The sequence below is a fragment of the Myotis daubentonii genome, chromosome 2, assembly GCF_963259705.1.
Source record: "Myotis daubentonii chromosome 2, mMyoDau2.1, whole genome shotgun sequence".
Taxonomy (NCBI): Eukaryota; Metazoa; Chordata; class Mammalia; order Chiroptera; family Vespertilionidae; genus Myotis; species Myotis daubentonii.
The window spans coordinates 214604925-214630556 of record NC_081841.1 but is presented as its reverse complement, the minus strand read 5'-3'; the positions used below and the strand labels follow the sequence as shown (position 1 = coordinate 214630556).

The 25632-nt window shown below is 51.1% G+C and overlaps 1 protein-coding gene across 1 annotated transcript in view; it reads right to left on the bottom strand.

The window, feature by feature from the left end:
• Nucleotides 1-25632, bottom strand: part of ENPP6 (ectonucleotide pyrophosphatase/phosphodiesterase 6) — a 79811-nt gene that overhangs the window by 32293 nt on the left and 21886 nt on the right. The window contains exon 2 of the mRNA XM_059685718.1: nt 13343-13522. Coding sequence (XP_059541701.1) covers nt 13343-13522 — 180 coding nt within the window. The remainder of the gene's footprint in view (nt 1-13342; nt 13523-25632) is intronic.

Genomic DNA, 25632 nt, shown 5'->3' with positions numbered 1-25632 from the left:
AGGTAGGAATTTTTCCCTGAAGTCAGGGAGGGGATGAAACTCCTTAACTAAGTGCCAGGCGGGTAGTTAATCACTACAAACAATCATGCTTAAGCTACATAATCTTTACTCCCTGGAATGGAGATAAGAAACGCCCTAACCTTTGTAATAGAGATTGATAGGATTGAATCAACTGGTATAAATACAGATGTAACCAGACAGAGAGACAGAACTTCAGACACAGAACTCAGAACACAGAACTTAGAACACAGGGCTTGGAAGACAGGACCAAGAGAGACAGAGCCTAGGCACAGAACCTACACAGAACGTTCTCTAGAGACAGAAGAACTTCGCTGGAGAGAGCATGCCGGAGGATCCTGGACAGGGACTGGCCTCGGAGCCTGGAGGCGGAGCCTGGAGAGAGAGCATGGCAGGGGATCCTGGACTGAACCTGACTGCGGAGTTTGGCAGGAGCGCCTGACTAGAACCTGGTGACTGGACCTGCCTGGAGAACCTGGACAGAACCTGGCTGGAGATCCTAAGCAGAACCTCTCTGGAGATCGAGACCAGAACTTGGCTGGAGATCCTGGCTAGGGTGCTGATCAACTGAACGCTGTCTCCATGTCATTCCTTCTTCGCTGACTCCGTCTACGCCTTTGGGGACCCCTGGACCCGCTGGGGCTGGACCCCGGCATATGGCGCCCGAACAGGGACCCCTAGGTAAGCACCCCGCACTCGGGAAGGATAGGACTCCACCATAGGAAAAGGGTGGATAGTCTTCGCTGACTCTGTCCACACCTTTGGGAACACCTGGAAAAGGATTCCCCTAGGTAAGCCCCCCCCCCCATTGAGAACCCCCACACTCGGGACGGATAGGACTCCACCAGGGTGCTACAGACCCCCCTATAGAGGATAAGTAGGGTAAGAAGGTGGATAGTACAGAACTTAGATTGAGAAGATGTGCCATACTGAGTCCAAAGAAAGAAGACTCTGTATTGATCCTTAGATTGAGAAGATGTGCCATACTGAGTCCAAAGAAAGAAGACTCTGTATTGATTCTTAGATTGAGAAGATGTGCCATACTGAGTCCAAAGAAAGAAGACTCTGTATTGATCTTTAGATTAAGAAGATGTGCCATACTGAGTCTAAAGAAAAAAGACTCCGTATTGATCTTTTAACACATATGCTTGCTAGCAGAGGAGTTAAGGTTACTCCCAGTCAGACAGAACATTTTATACAAGAAATACGTCCATGCTTTTCTGAGGAAGGAAAGGTGCAGGAAAGGTAAATGTAAAGGCATGGGAGGAGGTAAGCCCAAGGAGCCTTATCCTTAACCCCACTGCAGCCTTTCCACCCCGGGAAAGTGCAGGATTGGCAAGCTCTCCCTGGGGTGATAGATCAGGACTCAGGTAATAGCGGAAAGCGCCGATCCTACTCTTAAAATGGATACAAGAGAGCATTTCAGGTTTTTCTTTTTAATGGCTGCTTTTAAAAAATAAAAAAGGGGGAATTTGCCGGGAGCCGGTCCATCCTTGCTGTTTCAAGGGACCTGGCATATATGGCATACGGTTCTTAATATGTTTGCTCACCTTCTTGGTGCTGTGTTTTAACCAAGGTCACCTCTCCGAGAAAGGTTGAATCCCCAGGTAGGGATTTTCCCCTGAAGTTAGGGAGGGAATAAAACCCCTCAACTAAGTGCCAGGCGGGTAACTAATCACTTTAACTATGAACAATCATGCTTAAGCTACATAATCTTTACTCCCTGGAATGGAGATAAGAAACGCCCTAAACCTTTGGAATAGAAATTGACAGGATTAAAATCAACTGGTATAAATACAGATGTAACAAGACAGCAAGACTCAGAACTTCAGACACAGAACTTAGAACACAGAATTTAGAAGTCAGAACTCAGAAGACAGGACCAAGAGAGACAGAACCTACAGGGAACCAGGAGATGGAGGAGCTTCGCTGGAGAGAACATGGCAAGGGATCCTGGACTGAACTTGACTACAGAAATTGGCAAGAGAGCCTGACTAGAACTTGGTGACTGGACCTGGCTGGAGAACCTGTACAGAACCTGGCTGGAGAGCCTAAGCAGAACTTCTCTGGAGATCGAGACCAGAACTTGGCTGGAGATCCTGGCTAGGCTGCTGATCAACTGAACACTGTCTCCGTGTCATTCCTTCTTCGCCGACTCCGTCCACACCTTTGGGGACCCCTGGACCCGCTGGGGCTGGACCCCGGCAATTTCAGACATTCATTTCCAGATTAGGGGGGTTTTATCACCTTGAATATTTGCTTTGGCAAGTAATTTTCCTCCACAGTCAGCTTATCTAGAGTTTCCAAAAATTCTTCAGCTGCCTCCACATCAGTACTCCAGACTAACCCCTCACGTTCACACTACGTAATTAATAACGATTCTTGAGTCATTTAAGCCACCCAGAGCTAGCAGTCAATTCAGCATTGTAGGTGGGTCCAGCCTTTTCTCTCAGCACTGCAGACGCTTTGCCTTGGCCATGATCGTCATGGTGCTGAGAGGAAAATGGTCCTGTGGCTGGTCTTTGATCCAGGTCATTAGAAGTTTCTCTGTGTCTGATATGCGCCCTTCTCACCTTGGTCTCATGGCCTTCAGACCCTTTAATGAAGCAAACCCTTTAACAGCTTCCATCGCTTTCTTATTCTTCAAGTTCGTAGCTATGGTGGAAGGGATATGTGTGGCTGAAGAGCAATAACCATCACTGATTTTCCACCTTTGTAGTCATTAATCACTTTTACTTCATTTCCAGGCCAATCACTCAGCATGGCCTCTTATTGGCAACACTAGTGGCCCGGTGCATGAAATTCGTGCATGGGGGGAGGGGGGTCCCTCAGCCTGGCCTGCACCCTCTCGCAATCTGGGATTGCTGGCTCCTAACTGCTGACCTGCCTGCCTGCCTGATCGTCCCTAATCACTCTGCCTGCCAGCCTGCTCGCCCCCAACTGGCCCCCCCTGCTGGCCTGATCACCCCCAACTGCCCTCCCCTGCTGGCCTGATCACCCTAATCACCTCTGCCTTGGCCCCACCACCATGGCTTTGTCCGGAAGGACATCCGGAAGGTCTCCTGGTCTAATTAGCACATTACCCTTTTATTAGTATAGATTAGCAGTGGATTTGGTACACTTAGGGGCCTTGATAAATTTAAAAACATGAGATTAAATCAAGCACAAGAGAAAATAATGCAACCAAGAGACTCAATGAGCCCAAGATGTATGAGCCTGCTGCCAACCGAACACAAACGTTGTCAGTAGGAAGATGTAAAGAATAACAGATATAGAAGATGTAGCTATATAAAATGTAATAGTTACATAAAGATATGGAGGATTTGAATATTAGTATCAATAAGCTGAATGCAAGTCCTGCAGACATGGTTACTTTGAATATAAGCTATACCTCCATGTGCCCTGAGACAGAACTAGACTCCTACCCAAGTGGACAGAAAGGGGCAAATGCAATCCTTCTGCTCCCTTGTCCTGTCCAATGGCTTCTCCTTGGTGAAGTCTCAAAAGGAGAAGCAGCCCTAGCTGGTTTGGCTCAGTGGATAGAACGTCAGTCTATGGACTGAAGGGTCCTGGGTTCGACTCCAGTCAAGGCCACATGCCCGGGTTGCGGGTTTGATCCCCAGTAGGGGGCGTGCAGGAGGCCGCCAATCAATGATTCTCTCTCATCATTGATATTTCTATCTTTCCCTCTCCCTTCCACTCTGAAATCAATAAAAAAAATATTGTTTTTTTTAAAAAAAGGAGAAGATTTCCCTTACCTTGACTCTCCTAACCCAGAATGAATAAATGACAAGGAAAGCAGCCAGCAAGAAGTGACAGCCATGATGCAATAACGTGATGGAACATGAGCTAGCGAACGGGTGGTTTTAGAGAGAGCAAGGCTAGTTTTGCTTCGTGAATTAGCGCGGGTGCTTGGTCTTGTTCTCCTTGGTGTTTATCTGGTGGAAATCCGCAGACTGGAGGGGGTGCTGTATGGATCCCACCAGACAGTTCTCTGCCCAGAAGTCTGTGGGCCCCTTTCTGGAACTACCACAGGGGTCATCTGTGGACGTGGGCGCAGGGCTCACCCTCGGGGCTGCTGCCTCCCAGCCATTGCTGGGAGTCTGCTTAGAGGGGGTCACTGCAGGTCACTCCAAGGTGCCTGCCTCCCTGCGCGGGGATCTGCGGGGAGACAGAGGCGACAGCCTGGACCTCTCGGCTTCACAGAACAAATAGGAGCTTCGGAGCGAGATTCCGGTTTCACAACCACTCCAAGGGCATGTCTGCCTTCGCTCCACCTTGTTCCCTCCTGGCTCCCAGGGAAACTGGATGGGAATTACCCTTAATTAGGGTTCATTTTCAGGACATCGTCTCATCTCTGTCTAGAGTCCACCCTCCCACTGATATTTCCACCTGAGCCTGGGTGAGCAACCTCTCCTACAACCTCATGAATATGCCCTGAGGAGAAGACAGAGTTACAGGGAACTTACAGACAACCAGAGGGCCACCTTTGTGCAAAATAAATGAATGAATGAATGAATTAAAAAGACATTTTTTCAGCCCAGGCAGTGTAGCTCAGTGGTTGAGCATCAACCTATGAACGAGGAGGTCATGGTTTGATTCCTGGTCACGGCACATACCTGGATTGCCGGCTTGATCCCCAGTAGGGGTTGTGCAGGAGGCAGCCGATCAATGATTCTCATCATTGATGTTTCTTTTTTTAAATATATTGATTTCGGAGAAAGAGAGAGACAGATTGGCTGCCTCCCACGTGCCCCACAATGGGGACCGAGCCCACAACCCAGGCATGTGCCCTTGACCGGAATCGAACCTGGGACCCATCAGTCCACAGGCTAATGCTCTATCCATTGAGCCAAACAGGCTAGGACTCATCATTGATGTTTCTGTCTCTCTCTCCCTCTCCCTTCCTCTCTGAAATCAATAAAAAAATATTTTTATAAAAAGGCATTTCTGCAAAACACTTAACTTCCATCATCAGAAAATTATTTTAATATACCCATTTTATCACAACATCACTTGACTGCCATGGGCCACACTGTCCAAATAAATATGCAAATCAATGATGTCTACAAGGCAAGCGATGCCTTATGGATGCCTCACATCAAATCTTTTTATTTGACAGGTGAGGGCGGAAAAGCCACAGATGGGAGAAGTGAACGTCCCAATGTCTCCCTCCCTGCCGGCTGGTGGCCAGCTCTCCCAGCCCTGGGACATTCTCGCCGTGCCCACAGCTTCCCCACAGGAGCCTGGCTTCCTGGCAACTCTCTCCAAGGACCACCAAGGGGATCCCATAAAACTCACATTCCCCCCACTTCCTAGAGCACAGGTCTCACCTTCCAAGCGCTTGCCAGCTTTGACACATCCTGTAACAATAAGCCCCGAGAGCTGCATTTTCTGTGATGGGAGGCAGGTGTACAATTGTTGAATCCATGTCTCAAGAGAGCTTATTAAAGCAGCTAAGCCAATTAACTCAGAAACATGGAACCTTTTCCAGGAAAACGCATTGGAGCCACAGGAGCTTGTGGGAACAGGTCCTGGGCGACAGGGGGGCCTTTGATCCCCAGGGTCAGGAGGGCCCACGGGGCTGGGAGACCTCTGGCGGCATCTCCCTTCTGATGGAGAAGAGGGTGGTGGGTGGGCCCCAGCACAGGTCGCCGCTGAAGACGGGCCTTGTGTGCAGGGAGCCAGCCCGGGCGACAAAGGTGATGAGAAGCAACGCGTCCCTTACAGCAGATCCCAAAGCCTCAATGAACGTGCCTCAGTGGCACCAGAGGTGACTAACGGGGAGCCGGGTGAGAAGAAGCATGTGCCTCACCCCCGCCGAGTCTCCGCTTAGAAGTCGGTGGTGACGCTACAGCAAAGCATGATGAGGGCCAAGGCGGGGTTTCCTCTCTGCACCCGCTGCTTGGCTTTCGGTGGGAAAGTCTCCGTGCCGGGGTCGGGCCTGCCCTCCCAGGTGGAACCAGGTGAGGAATGATGTCCCCGGGGCCCTCAGATAGGCTAGGGGCTGAGGCAGGTGCTGTGCTTCCGATCACCCAGATCTTACAACTGATCACGTGAGTGCAGCGAGCTCATGCGGGCCCACGGGAAGCCGTCCTGACCTCTGCCCCACCAGGTACTCCCAACCAAAGCCTCCTTCTCCAAACGGGTGCTTTCCTGGGGTTTGGACCCCAACAGACCGGGCCAACTCAGGATGCAACATGCTGTCGATTCCTCTGCTGCAGAGCTGAGCCCTGCAGCTGGCTGCTGAGCTCTGGCACCTGTCCAGGGACTCCCCACCCCCAGCCCCTCAAATCCGAGCCTGTGATCTCCAAGTCTGACAAATGGCCCTTTCCCATGTGTCTGAGGGGACCTTGGACCCTGACCTGTGAAGTGGTTCTGGGTTACTTCCAGGAACCCTGGGACCAGGAGTGAGTGCTGTGTGGGGGGGTCCTGCAACGTCACCCCTCTGCCGCCCTGGGGCCAATAGCCAGAGGCCAGTCTAGTGCCCACACTGCCGGGTGGCGAGTGCCACCTCTGCGTGTGGTCGTGTGTGTGACGTACCCTGTCCGTGGTCTCTGCCTCCCAACCCCGAGACATGAAAAAGCCAGGCTTTGGCCTCCTTTCCTTCTCCGATGACAAAGTGGCCAGCTCCAGCTGCCCACCCCTTTTCTGGAAACACCCCCTCTTATCCCTTAGTTGCCCTGAATTCTCTTGGCGAGTTAAAATAGGGCTTGTGCTCACTCTGTGCTCTTTGCTGCAGGGTATGTTTGAATTCCTGATGTGAGTTCAATAATTTTTCTTTGGGGCTAAGAGTGAGCTGGGGGGTGGGAGAGGGGTGCGGGGGCGGGGGGCGCACTCCCCTGTGTCTCATGAAAACGGACATAGGCTAAGCTCTCGTTCTGGAATCTGGGGGCAGAGGATGGACTGAGCATCTGCTCTGGTCAAATACTCTACATATCTTGTCTCATTCACATGCCCAGCAAGCCTGCGAGGTGCATCTGGTCATCCCTGTCGGACAAATGATGAAACTGGAGCACAGGTCAAGTGGCGGTCCCAGTGAGGAGGTGGCTGAATTGGTCCAGGAGGCACGTTCCGGCTCTTTTCTCTAAATTCCCCGAGGTTGCCCCAGTGCCCCAGCGACGTGCTGAAACACAGCAGGAGAACAGGAGGGGGCAGAGCTGTCTGCACACAAAGGGCTCTGGTGGGGGAAGTGCCACCTCGGTCCCAACACACGCGGAATCAGACAGCCGCCGGCCCCCACCCGGCTAGGAGAGGCACGGCAGAGGGCGCCGACCAGGAGGTGTTTGGCACCAGCCGAGACTGTGGCACAGCCTGGGAAGAGTGGGTGCCGGTAACGGCCCGCAGCCACCAAAAGCCAAGACCCCAGCATTCTCTACGAGGACTGGTTCACTACAGGAAGTACCAACTTTGGGCCCTTTTCTCCACCCTGTCAGGACCTCTTCCTCTGGATCCCCCTCCCATGCTCTGGGGAGTTGCTGGCAAATGTGGGGAGGCCATTGGTGCCACAGGAGCACAAGACCCTCCCCGGCCTTGGCTCAATTTCTTAATCCCCAATCCAATCCATCAGCAGGTCCTGGAGATCCACTGATTTCTCACCACTTCTGTGGTCCTGGTCCTAGCTAACCTCTCCTCTTTCCTGGGTCCGAGCAATAACATCCTAACTGGTTGGTCACCCCTTGTCCATCCATGGTGGATGTCTACATTCCATTGTCCATGCTACAGAGCAGTCTTGTCAACATGCCAGTGTGATACTGTCACCTTCCTTCTTAAAAATTTCCAATGACTTCTTATTCCTCCCATGATAAGAACAAATTCTTCAGCTCCAACCAGAGAGCTTGGCCTGGCCTCAGCTTCTCTCCACCTCACCCACACTCCATCCTCCCTCCCTTCTCAGTTTCCTCAGTGTGTCTCCCATCCCATCCAGGACTTCAGCACATGCTGTCCCCTCAGTCTGGATGCTCTGTCCCACCCAACACCCTCACTCTCGCTTCCCCACCTTAGCCACCCTCTCAGGTGTTGAGTCACGCTCCCAGATGAAACCAGATCCCTTATAGATGATGCCATGATGCAATATGCTTTCCATGATCATGCCTTGAACAAATGCACCTTTACATTTACGTGGGCTAATGTGAGATTATCATCTGTCTCTGACTGGATGGTAAATTCTCAGGGGCTGAGAAAAGCCTGTATCTGGTTTTGTTCATAGTTGTCTCCTGAGAGCCTGTTCCCAGGCCTTGAGTCACACCCTTGTAAGATGTTTTATGAAGAAACACATTTTCTGTGATTTGTGAAGAAGGCGAGTTCATCCCTGGATTTCTCTTTAAGGTTTTCCAATTCCATCTGGATGCCACTGAGAGACTCTGAGCTCTATTGGCCAACATACAATCATCTTACAAAAGAGGGTTGATGTGGCTGGGTAGCTATGAAAACTTTCCAACGCTGCAGGAATTGCTTCTGCAGACAGCAGTGCAGAGAGGCAATGCCTCCTCAATTTCCCTGCAGCAGAAATGGTTGCTGTTCAGAGCAGCACTATTTACAATAGCCAAGATCTGGAAACAGCCCACGTGCCCATTGGTAGATGAGTGAATAAAAAAGCTGTGGCACATTTACACAATGGAATACTACGCAGCTGTGAAAAAGGAAGGGTCTCTTACCCTTTGCAACAGCAGGTATGGACCTGGAGATTAACATGTTAAGCGAAATAAGCCAGTCAGAGAAAGACAAATATCACATGATCTCACTTATATGTGAAATCTAACACATAAACTGACAAAATAGGTCCAGAGACATGGATGCATGGAACAGAGGGATAGCAGATCTCAGAGGGAGGAAAGGGTAGGAAGAGATTAACCAAAGAACATATATGCATCTAAGCATAGCGTATGGACACAGACAATAATGTAGCAAGGGCTTCTGGAAGGGGAATATCAATAAAAAAACAAGACTATTAAATGGTTGACGCCTAGAAATCCTGCTTCTGAAACTCACTTCTTTGGAAGACCTCAACTCGAAATGCGAATTTGTCATCTTTTTCTTGCTGACACAGACAGACAACCTTAGTGATGAAGTTTTACCAAAGTTACCCACACACAAAGGGAGTAATTCAAGGTGAATTCAACCCGAAGAGTCTTAGAGAATTTTGACCCACGCCTACTTTTGCCAGACATCATTAATGACAACAGCTTGTGTTTCATTGGATACTTTGGTGAGTTTTTAACGCATGTTTGCATCGCATTTAAAATATCAAATCAATTAGATATTATAGAGACATATGTTGCCATGGAAAACCATTCGGAATCCTCATCATTGTGGTCTCTTGTATTCCATGAGCACAAAATTGTGAGTGTAGTATGTATGGGTGTGTTGATCTGGAAAGGGAATCATAGTTTTTATCCGTTTCCTAAAGAGTGTAGGAACCAGCAAACTACATACTAAGGCCTCTCCCGGTTCTAAAATTACATACATCGTAAACTCTAATGACAAATTGGGGATGTTATTGGAACATTTAGTGAAAATTTGGATCCCTTGTCTTTGCAATGTCAAATATTGCCTGAAAAAAATTCCACTTGTTATCCAAGCGTTTGAAGTCACATACACAGAGTCAAACGGCTGGGCCATAATGGTAACGCACACATTTGTGTGATTGATGCTGGCTCCTGCTATTCCCTGAGCCTAAGTGTCTGCATCTAAGCACAGCCCGGCTGAAGGTTGTCAGGGATCCACCACAGCAGACAAGGAGAGGATGCTGTGAGCAATCCACAATTCCTGATCAATAGCCAATATGTGCCTCCTTACGTATCCTGATGAAATCACCTTGCTTTTAACAACTAAAACTTGATAGAAGCGGAGTCAGATACCCATGGTAAACGCCCCACCCAGCTCACCTCTGGCAAGTGGGCGAGGGGAAGCGAGGTGGAAGTGTGTCTTTCACCCACATAGAAGGTGTCTTATTCATCTGAACACCTGCTCAGGACAGGAAGAGGCCAGTAGAAGGGTCCAGACCGCACCCAGCACCATCCCGGAGTCACACGGAGGATTGCCCTCACGTCCTCCTGATTGCGAGGCTGTAGGGAGTTAACACTGCAAAATGCATGTGGAACGAAGTGGAACTTAGATTCTTTAGGCTCTCACTCCAAAGAGTCTGAACCACAGGCTCCTAAAAGCTTTCTAATTTTTGTTCCTTTTTTGAATTTCATGAGAGCCATAAGGATGAGCTTAAAAACCACCAGCACTGTGTACGGTAGCACTGATGGTCCGGAAAAAGCGCCCTTCTGCTTTGGGTTACTCTCCACGTGAAGTGAATACGGAGCCTCTTCCTTCTCCCCCTCAATGAAATCCCTTGGACCTCAGAGCACAAGGACAGGGCAGGGAAATAAAATCCGTGAGGGAACCCGGCTGGCGTGGCTCAGTGGTTGAGCGTCAAGCTATGAACCAAGATGTCACAGTTCGATTCCCAGTCAGGGCACATGCTCAGGGTGCGGCCCAATTCCCAGTGTGGGGTGTGCAGGAGGCAGCCGATCAATGATGCTCTCTCATCATTGATGATTCTCTCTCTCCGTCTCCCCTTCTCTCTAAAATATATTTAAAAAAATAAAAATAAAATCAGTGAGGGAAACACCGTCAGCTCTTACCCTTTGCAAAACATTACTAGGCCCTAGTCATGCAGTTCCTGGCTGGTTTCTTTGGGCCTTCCCAAAGGAATATTCCATTTCGGGCCTGGGATCATGTCCCGAGGCACATTTCTCCCTGCGCAGCTCAATGGCACCACTGGGTGGGGTAATAAAGGGTCTGTTTACAATATTCTCTTTCTCAGGACTGGAGGTGCGGTGTTTTGGACTCCTCACCACTGATTAATTTTTCAGTCTGCTGCTTTATCTACCTGACAGGAAGACTTGAACTCCTGCCATTTCTAAATTGCTCTTCTAAATATTGACTTAATGGCGAGACTCAGAGTGTCATAACACAGCTCACTGGCGCAATGAAGGTTTTCCAGGCCTCCTCGAGGGGTCTGCGCAACGTCCTGGGGGACCAGGGAAGGAAGAGGAGGATTCGAGAAGAAAAACAAAATTCAGCCATGTTTAGAAGAAATGCCACCGCACTTCGCTTCATCTTCCGGAGACAAATGAACGCTCGCCGTGCTATTAGCTGTGGCTGGAGGGGACCAGGGGGAAGGGGGAGAGGAGAGCGGCGACCCTCATCCGTCAGCTGTCAGCCAAGGTGCCGGGCCATCCTGGCGGGCCGGGCGGCAGGCCCTTCGGAGATAGCGGCCACTCAGCCGCTATCTGTGTCTCCAGTTCCGTGGGACTGGACAGTGTGGAGGAAACCAGAGACTTTTCATCCAATTCTTATCAGGACTTCACCACGGCGAGGTCTTTAGCGAGTCCCCATGTAGGTCACTGGGGAAATTCTAGGAGGCTAGCCTTTCGGCTTCTTTCCTCCTGATAGTTAACACCATGAGCTGATCTTAAGGCGTCGCATCGCATTAGCTGTTGAACTGTGAATCAAAGGGAGCGACTGGCCCCTTCGTGCCCTTTGAGGAGCTGTTTTGGAGGAGCAACAAGATATTTCACAGGCAAATTAGCTTTGAGGTTTTGTAGATACTCGGTGATATAGAAATTCAAGTTGTTTATTACCATTAAGGAGCCAGATTCTCCAGGATGAGATCAAGAATAATGCTCTGTGACTGCTCACGAAGAGCTCAAGTTCCAAGACCAGAGTGTTAGGTTAAGCAGATAAGCGTGGAAGAGGGCCCTTGCCTCGGGCAGTGCTCTCCTCGCAGGCCCTTGGGTTTGCTCTAAGGTGGTCCCCGAGGCGGCGCACCCAATCTGCACTCTCCTGTGTCTGCATGTGGACCCCTGTTGGTTTGGTTTTTTGGTTTTTTTAAAATAATGATTTCTGAGAATGACCTCAAACTGCAGCACAAGCTTTTGGCTTCAGACCTCCCCGCATCGGGCTGACCCACGAGCTTGGCTGCTCCAGCAAGTCTGATCCGCCTGGCTGATGCACTGTCTTGTCTGCTTGATCTCACATCCAACTCCGTGAAGAAGTCGAGTCTCCATTTAACGGTAATGGAGCTCTCTGAAGCCTCTCCCTTGCCCTAAAGCTTCTTCCCGTATCAGCCAAGGGAGCTGCGACGGACACAATCCCAGGTGTCTTCTGAGGAAACTCTAGCACTCCCCCTGAAACTGTGTCTGTCTGTCTGTCTGCCCAGTTTTGGATGAATGCAGCCTGCTCCCGCCTTCACCGCTCCCCTGTACATGCCGGGCGCTGCTCTGGGGCACTTTCAGGGCACTCGCCACAGCATGGCTCTCCATCGTCTCTATCTGTTTGTGTTCTACGCTCCTCTGAGAGCTGGCGTAGCCTGGAGCGCCCTGAAGAGCTCTCCACGTGACCACCTCCATCCAGCATCTTCCAAACTCTGGCTGAAGGCCACACCCTCAGGGTGGGCCGTCTGTGATTCAGCCTTGGCTTACTCATCCTCCTCTCCACTCTCTGCCGCCGTCCCCCACCACCCGCCATGCTCTCACAATTCTACCGGGCCGCTGCTGCCCTCCAGCCCAAGCCAATGAGACCCCCTCGGCCGCTTCTCCCTGTCTACCCCTTCATTTCTTCTAGACCCTCCCTGAGACCTTCTTCCACATGGCAATCATCGGCGCTGCACCATTAAGAATTAGGGAGACAGTGTCTACAGCCATGCCCATGGGAAAGTCAGATTGCACACTTACCTGAGAGCAAATCCCACCAGTGGGAAGACAATGCGAAGTTGATTATCACTGAATCCTCTCATCCTTAATGAAAGATTTTCGACTGCTGAGATGAGAGAATCCTGAAGACGCCTTAGAGAAGCCAGGGCAGCTTGCATGGTTCCTTACCTCATTGCAGTAAGTAAAGTAATTTAGTTTTTCATTGGCTATTATTTCAAGGGGCTTCATTAAATACACTACTGACAGTTGTAAGTGCTTTGAGTCATCTTTTCAACACCATAGAGGAGCTCAAAATCTAAAGAAACGGTATGCCAGATTCTCTTGCCAGGCAAGTAAGCACGCTGTGACTATCTCTCGTGTGTATCTAAGATTTAGCGCCAGAAAAGGCATGATAGACTACAGCAGCATTGCTGAACCAGGGGGATCTGGAAATGGCATCGTGCCTGGTCTGGTGTTAGAGAGTTCAAAACAATTTTTTATCCAAACATGCTCAAAAGCAATCCTTCTTGAATAAAGATCTCATTTTCCAAACCCTGGCCTGGTCTTCACACGTGTCACCCGCATCCTTTGTCTTTGGAGACTCCGCGTTGTCTTGAGATGTGGGTGGATGTACTCACCTGGCCAGTAGTACATGTGGACCTTCCTTTTGGCTTTGGTCAGGGTGACCCAGAGAGGTTCTGATCCATTCCACCAGAGAGGCATCAGGCTGTCTTTGTTGACACCGATGTCAAATGACTTATTGCTGTTGGAGTCCCACATGTAGTTCCCGGTCATCTGGTGGACCTCAGAATGTCTGCCTGCAGTAAACAGAACACACGCTGTCGTTATTGTTCTGGGATTTTTATATTGTACTAGTGACCTGGTGCACGGATTCATGCACATTGAAAGGAAATTAATTAGGTGGCGGGTGGGGCGGTGCTGGGCTAGACCAGCTGAAAATGCCCTGGAGCCAACAGCCCGTGGCCTCTCCCCAGGGTCTGCAGAGTGTGCAGGGTCCCTCTGGCAGGTGGAGTCCCTCTGCCTGGCCTGCAGGGATTGGGCTGAAACTGGCTCTCTGACATCCCCTGAGGGGTCCCAGAGTGCACTCTGCAAAGTTGTTATTGTACAGGGTGTGGAATGCAAACACAAGTGTGCGGTAAACCAGATTCAGGGCTGACAGTGCCCCAGCAACAACATAACCCATGGCCGAAGGTGGAACCGCCCGGGGAGAACTGCCGCTGCCAAGTCACTACAGCTCGGCAGCTTCTCTGTTGAACATCTGCCCCCTGGTGGTCAGTGCACATCATAGCAACCAGTCGGACAGGCAGAGGAACACTTAGCATATTAGCCTTTTATATATAGAGATAGATTTATATATACAGATCTTTGTTTTTGGTTTATAAAAGCTGTTCAACCACACTTAGGAAGTATAGAGCAGCATAAAGATTTGCGTTTGATTTTTTTTAACATAGATGTTTCTTCTCTCTCAGTTGTACCATAATGGCACACAACAGAGTGAGAAGCCCAATAATTGATCGAGGATGGGGTCATTTTGTGTGAAGTCAATCTGCCAAGTCTAAAGCTATTTTTAAGTTAAACTGAGGACGCTGTGTGCAAAATGTGACCCATTGTTCCTGGCTTGAAGTGTGAGTATGAATCTGAGTGGAAATGGCAGACTCCTGGGGGACTTGGGTCAGGGTCTCTCCCGAGCACTCCCGCACCCCTTCCAGCTGGTGATCTTCCTGCGAGATCACAAGCAGATGCTATGGGGCTCGTTCCCTTGCTTCCTGTAGAAGGAGAGTTACCGCTTCCACACTGAACAGTGACAGAACCTGTGGCACTTGGAACAGAAGGGCGAAAAATAGATTCAACACCAAAAAACAACAGTCCAAATGGAGTGTTAGAGACACGGCGGTTGCTTCTGTTGGGCACGGCTCCGTCCCAGAAGAGAAGCCAGAAGCGAAAGACACACGCGCTTGGACGCCTCTGAAATACGAGGCTTAAATTATTTATGCTGCGGCAATCTGTTACATCTTTAAAGTAAAAATAACACAAACATTGGCAAGTGCATCAAAAATTGCTGCAATTTTCGTGAGCGTCACTTGGCACGGGATGAAGCGTGCTTCCTCGAGCTGACTACGCTCAATCAACGCGGGCTTTTGTTTGTTTGCTGCTGCTGTTTCTTCTTGACTGTCCCCACCCAACACACACACACACACACACACACACACACACACACACTTAATTTTAAACAAAAACAAGGAGAAACCATAAAATACAATTTTGAACATGTGGAAACCCCACATATCATGAAGGAAAACCTTTTATCCCATCACAGAAACCCGGGCATTGCACAAGTCATGCTTTGAATTTAAAGCCCAGAGACCCACACAGGGTGGGTTTTTTTACCCAGAGCTTTTCCGGAACCAGCGCTTTGTCCTTTTATGAGTTAAAGGTTTCCGCGTGTAGAGGGGAGTTCTTCCAACGAGGCCCCTCGGGCCCTGTTTGGAAAGTGGGTTTCATTCTCCTGGTGGCTTGGGCCTGGGGTGGCAATGGGAGGCTGTATTCATCAAGGGCTTAATCCCATCACCATGCGGGGCTGGTCCCCGGCGCATCCCTCCGGCCTGGGAAGCTTGCCTGGCGAGGAGGCAGCAGGAAATGGAGCCCCACCTCCTCGGCGGCTCTGTGGCTTCTGCTGAGCGGACTTTCCTTCCGCGACGGGTGACGACTGGCAGCTGGGCCCGTGTCAGTCTGAGCTGCACGTGCTCGAGCTGGTTTCTCACCTGCCCTGTCTCTCTCGCTCGTTCATGTGTGTTGCCAGGGTGAGCGTGGTGGGAAACAACAGAGCAAAACAAAGGTGCTGGCTTCTGCAGCCCACGAGCTCTGACCTCAGTATTCTACATCTGCAACTCTTCTTCTTTATAAACATATGTTTTTATTGGTTTCAGAGAAGAAGGGAGAGGGGGAGAGAGAGAGAGAGAAACGTCAATGATGAAAGAGAATCACTGATCGGCTGCCTCCTGCACGCCCCACACTGGGGATCGAGCCCACACCCCAGGCATGTGCCCTGACTGGGAATCGAACCATGATCTCCTGGTTCATAGGTCGATGCTCAACCGCTGAGCCACACCGGCTGGGCCACCTGCAACACTTCTTGATTTGTCTATGCTTGCGCTCAACAGAGAAACCCTTTGCTCAAGGCTTCGGTGAAGAATTTCCTGATGCCAACACACACCACGCCTCTCAGGTGGTTCTCAGGTGTGGTGCGGAGGTCGACGAAGGACAACTCTGTGGGACTTTAAAATTTGTACCAGGAGACCGAGTGCTCACTGTGACAATGGGGGGCAGCTCCTGCAACAGTTAAATGTTTTCCTCCTTTTTTCTCCCTTCTCCCTAACACACAAGAGTTTGTAAACACTTAGGTTCCACAACCAGTAAGTAATTTTTCATTATACGAAAGCTTTCCTAATTTCTGGTATATAATCACTTTTACAAAGTAATTGTCATCTTTAATTTCTAAAGCCATCCATTGTGTTTTCCTGGGTCCATGTGTGCTTCCATTGGATGAATGTGGCTGTGTCTACTAGATATCAAAACAGCTGGTTGAGCCCAGCTGGTGTGGCTCAATGGTTGGATGTCAACCCATGAACCAGGGGGTCACGATTGATTCACGGTCGGGGCACATGCCTAGGTTGCAGCTCAATGCCCAGTGTCTCTCTCATCATTGATGTTTCTATCTCTCTCTCTCTCTCACTCTCTCTTCCTCTCTCTGAAATCAATTTTTAAAAACAGCTGGCTGAAACATGAAAAATAAACTTATATTTTAGGCACCTCAATTTATTCCAAACATGGCAACATAAATACAGTTTACACATACTAATGAGGAGCTGGAGACGATCCTTTTAGGACAGATACGTTTTCACAGAGGCAGCCCCCGGCGAGTTGAGCTCTGAGTTGCAGGCAGGCCTCTGTTCCCCCCCCTTCCCCCGCCTGCTGGAAGTCTGGCTTACAACGGAACCAGGCTGAGGGCAGTCTGTCCAGCTCAGGAAGGTGATGGGTACAGTGGAGAGATGCCGGCCAAGTGGTCAGACAGACAACTACTAGCCCACTTCACAGGTGAAGCCACTGAGGCCCAGAGAGTCTCACACCAGGAGGGGTAGTGGACTCAGGCTTCAGCCGGCAGCCTGGCCCGAGCCCTGGCTCTCTGCCACTGTGACCTCCTGCATGAATCACGGTGTAGGAAGTGGCTCTCAGTACAGGTCCCAGCCCTTTGCAAGCCCACGGAAGGGAGCCGGTGCCCACACGCTGGCTTTAATGCCATCTGCCAACTCCACCCTCCAGACAGGATGACTGCAGACCAGCTTGGTCCAGGGGTGAGGTTCCAGGGCTCCGCCTACTCAGGTAGCAGCTCACCTGGGCCAATGCATGGAGGCGCCGGGGGCCTGGTGAGGCGCAGGAGGGGTCATCACTGAAGGCAAAGGCCTGAGCCCATTTGACAGGTGCCTGCTGATGGCTCAGTGAAAAGACAACCTGGCAGTGTCTGGCCACCGGCCACGTGGTGGGAACTAGTGCTTCCAGCTCCCATCTCGTCGGGCCTCCCATCACCCTAGGAGACAGACAAGACCATCCTCTGTGCAGGTGGGAGAACTGAGGCTCGGAGTGGCTGGGTGACCGGGCGTGGGCCACACAGTGGAGGAGAGCAGAACCCAGTCCAACCCAGGCCTCTCTGCCTCAGTCCACACCCTCTGGTACCAGCGACCCTGCAGCCACGTTAATAGCAGGGCCGAGCCGTTTTAATAGAAATGGCCTCAAAATCCAGGTCTGCTTCGGAGATTCTCAAGAAAGTAGCCGCATGGAGTTTCCTGCGTCTCAGAAAGCCAGTCGCACTCCTGTCTCCTGCAGCCCACGCTCATGCGCCGTTACCGTAAGTATCCTAAAGGGGGGAACGCTGCCAGCCCAGGAGCACCAACAAAGCAAGAATCTTCCGTTCCCTCTCCCTCTGGAAAGAGTCCAGCTGTGGAAAGAGTCGTCCAAAGCCCTGAACCCTTCGGGTCTCACGCTAAGGAGTGCAGTTTGGAGATCGAGTGCATAAACATCACCTCAAATTGACACGGCCTCCGGAAGCAATCGTACCCCGATTCCGAGCCGGCGGCCTGAGCGGGTCCTAGAAGGCAGGCTTTCCCAGGACCAGACTCCTCTGAGCACTTTTCCCTGAGTCTTTGGCGGGTCTGAAGCCTGGTGTAGACCCTGGCCAGTACATTTTCAAACAAATACTTTCTATCCAAGGGACTCAAAAGAATGAGCAATGCCTCGCTCAAAGCCCCTGGCTCACACATCGAAATAGATGTGCTTTACAGATCGCCTCTGCCGGGGAACACATCTTATTTTCTTCACTTGTCCGCAGGCAGAACTTGGCGCGTTAAAGACGTGGTTGCACCTGGGATCTGCATGTTGAGAGAGCAGCTCACAGTTTGCTCACCTTCACAGGCAGCTGCTGTGGGATACGCCAGACGCAGGCGAGACTCGAGTTGGAATCACAGATATTGCAAGACCGAGACAGCAGGCTTTGGTTATGGCGGGAGGTGCAGAGGCAAAAATAACCCGAAATGTTAAGGAGGGGGAGTCCTTTGATTAGAGACATTCACGCTCCCACTTTCGAGGTCACTGGACTCAAAAGAACGCGCTGCTCTGTTTCTCTGGCGGGCGCTGGCTTGGAGCCATTACTTAACGACTAGAATGCAGGAGAGGGGGCAATGAGTTTCCCGCACAAGGACAAACGTGTAAGATTTGGAGTTTTTATGTAAACACGTTTTGGTTTGGGAGAGTGACTTTTTAGCAAAGCTCAAAGAAATGTCCAGATAACTGAGTCCACCCTCCCCTCTGTGCGGACTTAGAGGCGAGCTTGAGTTACTTACTGCTTTGGAGACGGAATCTCTTTAGGGCAGCGGTTCTCAACCTGTAGGCCGCGACCCCTTTGGGGGTCGAACGACCCTTTCACAGGGGTCGCCTAAAGACATCCTGCATATCAGATATTTACATGACGATTCATAACAGTAGCAACATGACAGTTATGAAGTAGCAACGAAAATAATTTTATGGTTGGGGGTCACCACAACATGAGGAACTGTATTAAAGGGTCGCGGCACTAGGAAGGTTGAGAACCACTGCTTTAGCGGCACATTCCTCTGCACCGAGTGCTCCCAGCGGCCTCTGAGGATGGGAGGTAGCTGGAGGAGAAAGGCTCCCGCATGGCCATATTGTCCTTACACGCAGAGAATCCACCAGCACCTCTGTCCTGACCCTCCTCCCTTCTCCCTGGTGATCAAGTGCCCACCTTCCCCACCCTCCACTCCCTCCTGTGCCCCAGGGACATCTTTCTGGCTCCAGGCCTCACGCTACTGGGGCGGTTACTTTGGCGAAAAACAGTCTCCAGGCCGTCCCATCCTGTCTGCTGTGGGCAGACGGAGGCCTTTTTGCATTCTCTTTGGGGGCGGGGGGGGGGGACATCATGACTGGGGAGGGGGAGGGGGGTAAGAATGGGGAGTTCAATTCAGTAAAAAAAAAAAAGGGGGGGGGCACACTTAGGTTTTGGATCCAAGCCACGTTCTCCAATCTAACGGTACAATTGGCGTAGAACCTGGGATGACCGATGGGTGATCTCCGGCAACACGGACCAGACATCAACATATTATTGGAACAACCGCTAAGGCCAAGAGTTGATACAGAATGATCAAACCCAGATGTTCTGGAGTGGGAGGCCATCAGCAATACCAGGGCTCTATCTGGTGTGAACCAACCCAGCCACAGGCCTGGCCCGCCTTGTTTGTCTTTGCTAGAGTGTGTGAGGTGGGATGCCGGCCTATCTCCCCTCACTGCCTTGGGCCAGGTGTGGCCACAGAGAAGTGAGACCAGCCCCTCCCCCACCCCCCTCCCCCACCCCGCCGAGTCATGGGAAGAAGAGAACTTAGGTCATCGCGGGAGCCACAGCTCATCTGTTCTGATCCATGGCCAACACGTAAACAAACAAACGGTGTTTGGAATTGGCACGTGCCTCACTTGATGATTTGTGCATAGCACGCCCTTTGGGTGCTCTTAGCATGTGTGAAACGTGCTGAAAGGTCATTTGCCTTCGGGATGAAAGCGCAACTCAAATGCGCAACTCACCACCATCCTTCTGATGGTTTCCCTGTCCAGACAGTAGACTCCGCTGGCATAGGGGATCGTGAGTGAAGGTTAGAAGCACGAGGCAGGGTGAGAACGGGTAGGAAGGCGGGGGGGGAGCTACGAGAAGCGTGGGGCCCAGCAGAAAGCATTTTGGAGCCCAACACACTAACGTGTGAATCCTGTGCCCGCGGTGGGACCTCACACGGCACTTAACTTTAGTGGGAAATGGAAATAACATGCTCTCTCGCCGGGGCCAGTCATCTGGGGCAGGTAACGGTTCGCACGGTGTCTGGAACATTTGGGAAACGCCACCTAACGCCCCTTTGAAGGGCGATGTTATCAGCCGGATGCAGTGATCAATGGTTTCCAGGGAGAGAGGAGGGAGGCTGGGCAGCCTGTTTCCTACTTTGTATTTATACAGCATAGTCTGGGGAAGACTCAACATTCTTGACGGGAAAGGAAGGAAGCCTTACCACATTTTGCTCCGGACAGTTTGCCAGAGGTGAGTCCCAAATTCAGAAAAGGATTACCGGGCTCACCTTGGGAGAAAGCGCCGGCCCCTCCCACCCCACCCCACTACCACTCCCCACCCCCACCACCCCACCCCTGCGCCGGGGAAATGCCTGGCCTGACACTGCCCTCTGCTGGCGGCCACGATACTCATTGTTGGAAGGAGCCCCAGGATTCTTAGAGCTGCATGTGAAGATGCTAACCCCGCCAAAACTCCAGACCGGAGCAGAGAGCGAGGCCAGCGAGGCTGGGCGACCCCGCACCCAGGCAGCCCCCCACCCGGGCAGCCCCCGCACCCAGGCAGTCCCAGGGCTCCCACAACCTGGGAAATGAGGATCGCCTCTGGACTCTCCTCTCTCCGCGTCTTGCGTTGCCCTCCCCTGTCCTTGTCCACCCCGCTCCTGCGTGGTTACGCGTCCCTTTTCCAGATTTGCTGTTTGGTGTTTTATTATCCCGGGCCCCAGCCCTGCATCGCCCTCCTCTTTTCCCTTTTGGTTAAGGTCAGCGGTTTTTTACCCCAGTCGGCAATGTGCTCCAGTGGACACTTAGCTTCCCTAAGACCCTTTGTCCTTCTAGCCACCCAGCCTGGGGAGATTCCTCCCCCTCCCCCAACGCCTCTCCCACCTCTCCCACCTTCCGGCTGCAGTGCGGGGCAGAGAGTGGACATTTGTCTCAAGCTGTGTTCCCTCCCCCCTCCCCCAAACACACACACACACACACACACACACACACGCGCGCGCGCGCGCACAGTGGCCCCAGGATCCAGGCGGGGTGGGTCAGACCCTGCCCCCTCCTTCCTCTGCTGGGAGGAAAGGCCCCCGGGGTAGACATGCTCCCTCAGGAAGAGACTCAGGCTGCATTAAAGGTGAACCCTGGGACATCATCACATCACAGGCCACAGGAAGGAGCAGCAGAGAGGGAAGAGGCGGGAGGAGGCTCAGCTCCGCCGGGTTCCACCTGGGCCTCGGGGTGCAGGGGCCACAGAGACCTCTGCCGGGAGCAGCAGCTGGGGTTCGGCCCCTCGCTCCTTCCTCACTCTCACAAGTCACCACACCCCCCATGAACACCAACAGCATCCCAAGGACAGCCTCTCCAAGTGGCCAAGTGTCACCGTGAGTGCGACGTTAGAAAGCCTGTGAAGCAGCCAAGCGGAGCCGCACGCTCTCTCCCTGTGCAGGGGGGGGCGGGGGGGCAGAGACCCTCCTCAGGACAACACCCATGCACCGCCCGCTCCCAACTCACACGAAACCGCATCCGCGTTTGGATTTTCAACATGTCATATTCTTGCCAAAATAAGGCTTAACTCGGATCGAACCAGAAAGAAAAATCAGACAAATCCAAAATCCAGCCTGTTCACAGGACAACAGTCTGGGCTTTCCAAGAATTCCAACATCACGCGAGTCCAAACAAAACACAAGGGCAAGACATTTCCCCTTCATGGAGAGCAAGGGAACATAGCGACCAAATGCACTGCTTGAACCTTTCGGTTTTTTATTTTTAAAAAAGTTATAAAGGATCCTTTTTGGGCAATTGAGGACAGGTGGTGACACCGGAGAATATGCCATACCTGCTGAATTACTTAAGGGTGAAGGGTTGTAATGTTAGCAATTCACTTTCGACTGGTTCTGAAAGAAACACACACACACACACACACACACACACACACACACAACAAAACAAAAAACCTGAAACCTATATTTCTCAAGTGAGAATAAAGTGAACGTGCCAAATGTTAATTATTAGGGAATCACAGGAAGGACACACAGATATTCCTAACAGTCTGTCAGTGTTCCTGTAGCTTTGAGATTTTTTTATTATAAAAAATGGCTGATATCCATATGATGAAATACTGTTCAGCACAACGAAGGCACAGCCTGTGGTTACATGTGGGTGAACCTCAAAAATATTATGCTCAGTAAAAGAAGATCCAAGAGACCACACATATGGAATGACTCCATTTGTGTGAGATAGCCACAAAAGGCAAAGGTAAGGACACGTGAAGGACATGCGTGGCTGTCTGGGGCCAAGGCGGTGAAAATGAGAATTGCCAATAATTGCGAGGGATCAGACCATGGAGGTGAGGTGAGGATGAGAAAAGAAGATTAAGGACCAAACTCTGAGCCGCCCCAAGGTGATGGGGCTGACAGAAGAGAAATCAGTGGAAGTTTCTAGAAGTGAAGTTGAGGGGAGGGAGGAAACTCCCAGCCCAATAAAGAGATGGTCTCTAGAGAGCTGGAATGTCCAAAGGTAACACACCACAGAGAGAGGTTGGAAGATGCCATCGGATCTGGCGATCAGCAGGTCGTGGGTGGATGCAGGAAAAGCAGTTCTGGCAGAAGGATGCCATCGAAAGTCAAGTTGCAGTTCCTACATTTGCCAGCTCTGGTTGGAGCTGATGCCTCCTACAGGCCTCCCCGCTTCCGCCCTCACCCAAGTTGGTCCGTGTTCCCATGCCCTCCTGGCCGGCGTGGCCTTTCTGAAGTGAAAGTTACGCCACACCACTCCCTGCTCAAACCCACCTCCCTAAGGCATTCCCTGCACTTAGAACAAAACCTGAAGTCTGCATCGCGACCCACAGGGACCTGATGGGGCCTGTGGCCTTCAAGACGGATATGGAGAGGAGAGTAGACGGACGTGGAATTTACTGCGGGAGGTTCCGGAGGACGGCGAGGAAGCAGAACTACGGAGAACCCCTCATTTGTGCGGGTCTGACACTGGTGGAGGCAGATGGAGAAGGAAGGGTTGGGGAGAAAGGACAGTTGCGGTTCTGAGAAATCTGGGACAGATTGTCGTATACGTGTTTGTTTGTTTCCGTGGCCCTGCCCAGGGAATGCAGCTCCATGAGGCAGAAACGTGGCCCTGCTTGGTTCCTGTCTGTCTCAGGCCCTGATGAGTGAGCCTCTGGGCTGGGGCGGGAGGCTTTCTGAATCGATGATGAATGAATGATGAACACCTGTAGCAAGTGCCCTGAGAGTATTTACTGAAGGAATGAATGAGACAGGCACGGCTCCGTGAGCTGCGGGTAAGGACTGAGTAAGACAAAGTCGTGCTGTCATGGGGCATACGTTCTTTAATAAAATAAACGACTCAGTATTGGGTGCTGGGGTCTAACTAATCATTTGTGGAAGCGGGCATGAGTCCCCTCTAGTTAATATAAAGGGAGCATGTTCCTGTAGGAGCCAGTTCCAGGACGGGGTGTAACATGGCCCGTGGGTCGCACAAGCCCAGCGGTCTCTGATTTTATTCTAGGGTTCACGCTTCAATTCCGGAAGCCAAGCGTTGTGCCTGAAGCCCTCCCCAGTGCTGCGTCCTTACGTAAACGTTAACTGAGCTCGGCTTCTGTGGGCTAAATTTCGAGACTTACAAAGCAAACATATTCTTAAAATGCCAACCCAATTCTATTTAACAAAGTCAAACATTGTCCGAGGCTTTTGCTCCCAGTAAAGAAAGTCACCTCTCCCCCAACTTCCACTTTCCGTCCTCCCAAGGCCACCTGAGGCCTGGGAGCCCACACTCCTTCCTGCCGCTGGTGGGCACCTGGCCACTCTGTTTGCTGAAGTCACTAGGAGTCCCTCCTCGGGGAAAAGGAATACAGAAGAAGCCACAGGTGGAAGCTGACCCCACGTAGCTCCAGAGGCCTGAAAACTTAAGAACAATGTGCTCTCAAAAAGGCGCAATTCTGAGGACCAACGATGAAGAAAATGCATCGCCACTTAAATGGTGGAGACAGTTCTGAACAAAATAAACTAACAAACAAAGTAGAAACAGACTCATAGATCCAGAGAACAAACGGACTGACAGCCGTCAGAGGGGAGGCACGGGGGGCTGCAGGGCTGGGTGGAAAAGGTGACAAGATTGAGCAAAAACAAACAAAAACAAAACCATTAGACACAGACAACAGCATGGTGAGTACCTGAGGGGAAGCGGGCGGAGGGAGGTAGAAGAGGTATAGGGGGCATTCATGTGACGGAAGGAGACTGGACTTGGAGTGCTGAACATATAATACAATACGCAGATGATGTACTGTAGAATTGTACATCTGAAACCTATTTTTTAACCAATGTCACTCCAATAAGTTCAATTTTTTACAAATGTAAAATAAGTAAATAAATAGATAAATAAATGGCGGAGACATTTGAAAATGCAGACATGGCCCTGCCAACGTGAGGTCCACTGTAAACCTCCTGGCCACTCTGCATCTCACATGCTTCCTCGTGTCATAGGAGAGACGTTGCCTGGAGAAGCCAACCCCTGGCTTTGTGAGCACTTGGACTTGACACCCATAAGATCGAGAAAGATTGATCGGAATCGACGTGACAGGTAGGGTGACTAAGCGAGCAAACGTCCCCGCTGTTCTTTTACAACTTAATCTCCTGGATTTCCCATCTGCGCCCCACCAGGATGGCCCCGAGCCCACCCATCAGGCTGTTTCCCCGGCTGAGGCTTGGCGCCCACGGCTCTGCGTGCTGAGCGGCCCGCGGCCCGGCTAGAAAGTGGATTGGAGCTGATGTAATAAATCATCCCTCACGGCTGTGCCAGAGATTTCTCCCCAAGGCTGCCCTCCTTCCGTGACTGCTCCCGTGAGCGGGAGGGGGAGGGGGCCCATTAGATATTTTGCTAAAAAGACCGAAACGCTGTTCTTCGAGGAAATGGGTAGTGAAGGGTGTGATTTTAAATAAATAGAAATTTCTGGCCCAGGTTTCTAATCCCAAAAATCCTACCTCAAGCCAGCCTATTTCTCCCCCTTTTTAAATCATAGCTCGGGGTGTTACCAGGGTGAGGAGCGTGTGCAAAATTCCTCACGCTTGGCTTTTGTTTTTGTTTGTGAAGATGGGAAATCCAGGAGATTAAGATGTAAGAGAACAGCGAGGACATTCGCTCGCTTACTCACCCTACCTGTCACATTGGTTCTGATCAAATAAGTTTCCTTTGGAGGACATGCTGTGATGAGGGGCATGAGGTCACATGCCCACCTTGCTGTTCATGGACATGAGCCAAGACCAAGGACATGAGCGAGCCAAGGTCAGGAAGTTCAGGGGAAGCAGGCCAGAGGTGGTCACAACAATCGATTAAAAACAGAGAAGATGGCCCAGCCAGCGTGGCTCAGTGGTTGAGTGTCAACCTATGAACCAGGAGGTCACAGTTCAATTCCCGGTCAGAATACACACCCGGGTTGTGGGCTCCATCCCCAGTGTAGGGCATGCAGGAGACAGCCAATCGATGGTTCTCTCTCATCATTGATGTTTCTCTCTCT